Genomic DNA, 7,255 nt, shown 5'->3' with positions numbered 1-7,255 from the left:
GGCTATCTGTAGCGGAAGCGCAGGACCAACTGAACACTGAGAATAAACACGCCATAGTGTTAATATGTATTCCTGCAGAAACCTGAGAAAAGGCACGAGTGGTGATGGGTCACTCTGCTGCAGCCATGACACTGCCTTACACAGACCCCCAGGACCCTCGGGGTGCCCTTCCCTGATGAGGATCCTTTTCGCCTGGAGGGTTAGTGATGACTATTTTATGATCATGCTCCACTCACCTCCTGCTGAGCCTGTGATTCGATTCTTTTCAACCAATCAGAGCAGACAGAACTGCAGGGGGAGGGGAAAGCAGCATCTGAGAGGATGGGGGTATGTCCCAGACTACCACGACATGGACTATGGTCACAGATGGCAGCTCTGTGTTTGTGGAGCTGAACCCAAAGGAGGCGACTATTAGTAAGGAAACAGAATCCTCCATAGATGCTGCCTTACTTATCATTCTGTGCTCATGACTCCATGGGTAATGAGGTTTTCCAGTTTCTATCAATTATACAGGACCTGTTGTTTTGATGACGATTTCAGTAATTACTTGTATTCTTAAGAAATAACATTTCTGGGGAATCTTTACTTGGAAACTTGTGCTGTTCCTCTGTTATTCCTCCTAAAATTGTAAGTACGGTATACTATGACAACTGGGTTTGTCCTTCCACATTGACGGTATCCAATCAGTGCAGACCCTTTGAGACTGCAGAGACACACCCACTTGGTAAAATCATGGTAACGCCCAATAATATTTAGGAGGAAAACTGAGGAACATAGCAATGAAAAGTTCTAAGGATTGATGCTCGGGGCATCTCACCTACATCTCAGTGCTCACCACCACAGTCGTGTCAGGGAAGGTGACGGTCAACCACGGTGAAAGGTTCTGAGAATTGATGTCTGGGGCATCTCACCTACATCTCAGTGCTCACCACCACAGTCGTGTCAGGGAAGGTGGCGGTCAACCACGGTGAAAGGTTCTGAGGATTGATGTCTGGGGTATCTCATCTACATCTTAGTGCTCACCACCACAGTCGTGTCAGGGAAGGTGACGGTCAACCACGGTGAAAGGTTCTGAGGATTGATGTCTGGGGTATCTCACCTACATCTTAGTGCTCACCACCACAGTCGTGTCAGGGAAGGTGACGGTCAACCACGGTGAAAGGTTCTGAGGATTGATGTCTGGGGTATCTCACCTACATCTTAGTGCTCACCACCACAGTCGTGTCAGGGAAGGTGGCGGTCAACCACGGTGAAAGGTTCTGAGGATTGATGTCTGGGGTATCTCACCTACATCTTAGTGCTCACCACCACAGTCGTGTCAGGGAAGGTGGCGGTCAACCACGGTGAAAGGTTCTGAGGATTGATGTCTGGGGTATCTCACCTACATCTTAGTGCTCACCACCACAGTCGTGTCAGGGAAGGTGGCGGTCAACCACGGTGAAAGGTTCTGAGGATTGATGTCTGGGGTATCTCACCTACATCTTAGTGCTCACCACCACAGTCGTGTCAGGGAAGGTGACGGTCAACCACGGTGAAAGGTTCTGAGGATTGATGTCTGGTGTATCTGACCTATATATCAGTGCTCACCACCACAGTCGTGTCAGGGAAGGTGGCGGTCAACCACGGTGAAAGGTTCTGAGGATTGATGTCTGGGGTATCTCACCTACATCTTAGTGCTCACCACCACAGTCGTGTCAGGGAAGGTGACGGTCAACCACGGTGAAAGGTTCTGAGGATTGATGTCTGGGGTATCTCACCTACATCTTAGTGCTCACCACCACAGTCGTGTCAGGGAAGGTGACGGTCAACCACGGTGAAAGGTTCTGAGGATTGATGTCTGGTGTATCTGACCTATATATCAGTGCTCACCACCACAGACGTGTCAGGGAAAGTGACAGTCAACCACGGTGACAGGTTCTGAGGATTGATGCCCAGGGTATCTCACCTACATCCCAGGGCTCGCCACCATGGACGTGTCAGGGGAGGTGACGGTCAACCATCGTGAAAAGTTCTGAGTATTGATGCCCAATGTATCTGAACTAAATATCAGTGCACGTCACCACAGACATGTCAGGGGAGGTGACAGAAACTTTGTGCAACTTTCTGCCATTGTATCGAAGCCACTGGATATAAGACATCATTGTATCTCAATGTACAATTGTAAATCTAGAAAACCCGAGTGACAGATTCCAGAATTCTCGCCTTCTGTCAGGATGCGATTGTATCCTCAGTGTGGGGGGGGGCAGATAAATCTGTAACACCCGCCCTCCTGGTGGACTCTCGCACCATTTAGGCCTCATTCAGACATCCGGGCTTCATATAGTTACAGAACCATGGATCTCACGGATAAAGCCCATTATAGTCTATGGGGCTGTTCCCAGGTGTGAGGTTTTTAATCATGAAGTTGTCTGTTTTCTTTCCAGCATCATGGATGACAATCATCAGTGGTGATCTATGGGTCTGTGAAATACCCAGCACAGATGGCGTCAGCGTCGTCTGCTGTCCGCCATGAACACTGTCAGGAATAGAAGCTGTCAATCATTTAGCAGAGCAGCCAATCACTGGTCACAATCCAAACACGTGAAGAAACACAATGTCTGAATGAGGCCGAACAGATTCTAATAAGTAAGCAACTTCCAGACATTTACATCCTTTCTTAGGAAACCCCAAGATGCCTCATATTCTTACAAGGCGATATGGCTCTAGCCGGTCTATGAAATGCCGTCATAAGAAACCTCCTTGTGACATACCTTTCCTTGCTGTCAGTGAATGTCGATCGTGATAGTTTATAGTTAGGGATTTGCACCTCTTGTGACCTAATGCTTCTCATAACTGATGGTTTGTGCAGATCAGAGGCTTCCGTGTAAAGTCCTGACTAGACACAATGCAACAAACCCTCAGCTGTGAGAATGATGAGGTCCGGACAGAGTTTCAGCTTTTCCCGGAAGGATACCCCATTCACTGACAGCAAGCCTCTTGAACTGTATGATGTGCATGAAGAAGAGTGGGTGCCGCTGTTTGTGGCATCTGCAGCTCGGCTGATATAATTAGATCACACGATCACACGATTCCTCCAGGATCCTACAGACGACAGTGTGCACTGGTTGCAGAATAACCTGCCGCGATGGCTTCCATTGATCTTTGGTGAGTGCTTGTATCATGGTTGGAGCGTCCAGTACATTGTATATACAGCATATCCTCTGTGCTGGGGAGAAGGGACAATGTCACCTGCCGCTTCATTATGGCGCCTGATATCGGGCGCCTCTTGCTGCCGCTTCATTATGGCGCCTGATATCGGGCGCCTCTTGCTGCCGCTTCATTATGGCGCCTGATATCGGGCGACTCTTGCTGCCGCTTCATTATGGCACCTGATATCGGGCGCCTCTTGCTGCCGGTTCATTATGGCGCCTGATATCGGGCGCCTCTTACTGCCGCTTCATTATGGCGCCTGATATCGGGCGCCTCTTGCTGCCGCTTCATTATGGCGCCTGATATCGGGCGACTCTTGCTGCCGCTTCATTATGGCACCTGATATCGGGCGCCTCTTGCTGCCGGTTCATTATGGCGCCTGATATCGGGCGCCTCTTACTGCCGCTTCATTATGGCGCCTGATATCGGGCGCCTCTTACTGCCGCTTCATTATGGCGCCTGATATCGGGCGCCTCTTGCTGCCGCTTCATTATGGCGTCTGATATCGGGCGCCTCTTGCTGCCGGTTCATTATGGCGCCTGATATCGGGCGCCTCTTGCTGCCGGTTCATTATGGCGCCTGATATCGGGCACCTCTTGCTGCCGGTTCATTATGGCGCCTGATATCGGGCGCCTCTTGCTGCCGGTTCATTATGGCGCCTGATATCGGGCACCTCTTGCTGCCGCTTCATTATGGCGTCTGATATCGGGCGCCTCTTGCTGCCGGTTCATTATGGCGCCTGATATCGGGCGCCTCTTGCTGCCGGTTCATTATGGCGCCTGATATCGGGCACCTCTTGCTGCCGGTTCATTATGGCGCCTGATATCGGGCGCCTCTTGCTGCCGCTTCATTATGGCGCCTGATATCGGGCGCCTCTTACTGCCGCTTCATTATGGCGCCTGATATCGGGCGCCTCTTGCTGCCGCTTCATTATGGCGTCTGATATCGGGCGCCTCTTGCTGCCGGTTCATTATGGCGCCTGATATCGGGCGCCTCTTGCTGCCGGTTCATTATGGCGCCTGATATCGGGCACCTCTTGCTGCCGCTTCATTATGGCGCCTGATATCGGGCGCCTCTTGCTGCCGGTTCATTATGGCGCCTGATATCGGGCTCCTCTTGCTGCCGGTTCATTATGGCGCCTGATATCGGGCGCTTCTTGCTGCCGGTTCATTATGGCGCCTGATATCGGGCGCCTCTTGCTGCCGCTTCATTATGGCGCCTGATATCGGGCGCCTCTTGCTGCCGGTTCATTATGGCGCCTGATATCGGGCTCCTCTTGCTGCCGGTTCATTATGGCGCCTGATATCGGGCACCTCTTGCTGCCGCTTCATTATGGCGCCTGATATCGGGCGCTTCTTGCTGCCGCTTCATTATGGCGCCTGATATCGGGCGCCTCTTGCTGCCGGTTCATTATGGCGCCTGATATCGGGCGCCTCTTACTGCCGCTTCATTATGGCGCCTGATATCGGGCGCCTCTTGCTGCCGGTTCATTATGGCGCCTGATATCGGGCGCCTCTTACTGCCGCTTCATTATGGCGCCTGATATCGGGCGCCTCTTGCTGCCGGTTCATTATGGCGCCTGATATCGGGCGCCTCTTACTGCCGCTTCATTATGGCGCCTGATATCGGGCGCCTCTTGCTGCCGCTTCATTATGGCGCCTGATATCGGGCGCCTCTTACTGCCGCTTCATTATGGCGCCTGATATCGGGCGCCTCTTGCTGCCGGTTCATTATGGCGCCTGATATCGGGCGCCTCTTACTGCCGCTTCATTATGGCGCCTGATATCGGGCGCCTCTTACTGCCGCTTCATTATGGCACCTGATATCGGGCGCCTCTTGCTGCCGCTTCATTATGGCGCCTGATATCGGGCGCCTCTTACTGCCGCTTCATTATGGCGCCTGATATCGGGCGCCTCTTGCTGCCGCTTCATTATGGCGCCTGATATCGGGCGCCTCTTGCTGCCGCTTCATTATGGCACCTGATATCGGGCGCCTCTTGCTGCCGCTTCATTATGGCACCTGATATCGGGCGCCTCTTGCTGCCGCTTCATTATGGCACCTGATATCGGGCGCCTCTTGCTGCCGCTTCATTATGGCACCTGATATCGGGCGCCTCTTGCTGCCGCTTCATTATGGCGCCTGATATCGGGCGCCTCTTGCTGCCGCTTCATTATGGCGCCTGATATCGGGCGCCTCTTGCTGCCGCTTCATTATGGCGCCTGATATCGGGCGCCTCTTGCTGCCGCTTCATTATGGCGCCTGATATCGGGCGCCTCTTACAGCCCGATCACTGGAGACCCAAGGCCTGAATAAAGAGATTAAATGACTGCGGTCAGGGATTAACACAACACAAGATTTCACAAGCAATAAGGCACTTAATGTGATGCATTCTCAAGTAAGTTACACTGGGAACAGCCTCGTTCCCTTTTTTTGGCTTTCTTCATCCGTTCCACTGCAGTTTTTGGCACAGTAATAAAGAACACTATATATACACTGTCCAATTGTTTTCCAAACACAGCAAAAATTCCCAGTCTTGTCTGCACAGACCCCATTAGTCACAGAGATCGTCCATTCTCTTCCCTCCTCCATGTGGCTTTAACCTTTTCCTTCAAGATAAAAGGACTTGGAGGTAACATTCCCTTATGGGTCGGGGTCTGCACACACCGAGTAACCCCGAGACCACGGGAGCAGCTTGGCCACGTTCCTGACAAACTCCTTGTGTCCACTTATTTATAACTGCAGGACCCTGTGTCAGAGACGTTCGGCTGTGATGTAGACGTGGTGGGAGGTGACCCTGACTCCAGTCCCTTCTCATCATCTTCTTCATGTCCTTCCAGTCTTTCCTCGTCCTGACCTTCTTCTACCGCCACATTTTCTTCCTCCTCTTCTGGTTTAGCCTCTTGCGCCAGTTTTTGCAGCTTCTCCTCAGCCTCGATTTCCTCTGAAGTTGGGATAGAATTTTTCTTTGGGCGTCCTTTTGGCTTGGTGGGTGCCTCTTGTCCACCTTTCAGGACCTATGGAGAAGTGTATGAGAATTGTTCACTTATTAAAAATTGAATTGGGTTTTTGCTCACAACCCAATAGAACGTTGGTTCATTTCTCCGATGTTTTCGGAATGTTTACTAAGTTGATTTTAATACATAGATCTTGGAATAATACTAATTTCCACAATCAGATGTTATGTAAAATGTTCCTGTGCTAAGATAATCTTATCTGTCCTGTATGGTCAGACACTGCCATTACACAGCACATAGCAGGGGCACCCTGTACGGTCAGACACGGCCATTACACAGCACATAGCAGGGGCATCCTGTACGGTTAGACACGGCCATTACACAGCACATAGCAGGGCACCATGTATGGTCAGACATAGCCATTACACAACACACAGCAGGGGCACCCTGTACAGTCAGACACAGCCGTTACACAGCATATAGTAGGAACACCCTGTACGGTCAGACACGGCCATTACACAGCATATAGTAGGAACACCCTGTACTATCTGACACGGACATTACAGAGCAAATAGCAGGGGCACCATGTACGGTAAGACACGGCCATTATACAGGACATAGCAGGGGCACCCTGTATGTTTAGACACGGTCATTACACAGCACATAGCAGGGACACCCTGTACAGTCAGACACTGTCATTGTACAGTACATAGCAGGGTCATCCTGTACGGTCAGACATGGCCATTACACAACACACAGCAGGGGCACCCTGTACAGTCAGACACAGCCATTACATAGCATATAGCAGGGACACCCTGTACAGTCAGATACGGCCATTACACAGCACATAGCAGGGCACCCTGTACGGTCAGATATGGTCATTACACAGCACATATCAGGGCACCCTGTACGGTCAGACATGGCCATTACACAGCACAAAGCAGGGCACCACATACGGTCAGACACGGCCATTACACAGCACATAGTAGGGCACCCCATACGGTCAGACTTGGCCATTACACAGAATATAGCAGGGGCATTCTGTACTGTCAGACACGGCCATTACACAGCACATAGAAGGACTCCCTGTACGGTCAGACACAGCCATTACA

General features: G+C 51.3%; 1 protein-coding gene across 1 annotated transcript in view; it reads right to left on the bottom strand.

The window, feature by feature from the left end:
* Positions 1-5,210: 5,210 nt before the first annotated feature.
* BARX2 (BARX homeobox 2) overlaps positions 5,211-7,255 on the bottom strand; it is a 78,549-nt gene continuing 76,504 nt past the window's right edge. The window contains exon 4 of the mRNA XM_075329207.1: positions 5,211-6,203. Within this exon, the coding sequence (XP_075185322.1) occupies positions 5,916-6,203 (288 nt within the window). The 3' untranslated portion in view covers positions 5,211-5,915. The remainder of the gene's footprint in view (positions 6,204-7,255) is intronic.

Source organism: Anomaloglossus baeobatrachus, chromosome 11 (assembly GCF_048569485.1).
Source record: "Anomaloglossus baeobatrachus isolate aAnoBae1 chromosome 11, aAnoBae1.hap1, whole genome shotgun sequence".
NCBI classification, from domain to species: domain Eukaryota; kingdom Metazoa; phylum Chordata; class Amphibia; order Anura; family Aromobatidae; genus Anomaloglossus; species Anomaloglossus baeobatrachus.
This window is presented reverse-complemented; position numbering and strand designations above follow the sequence as displayed.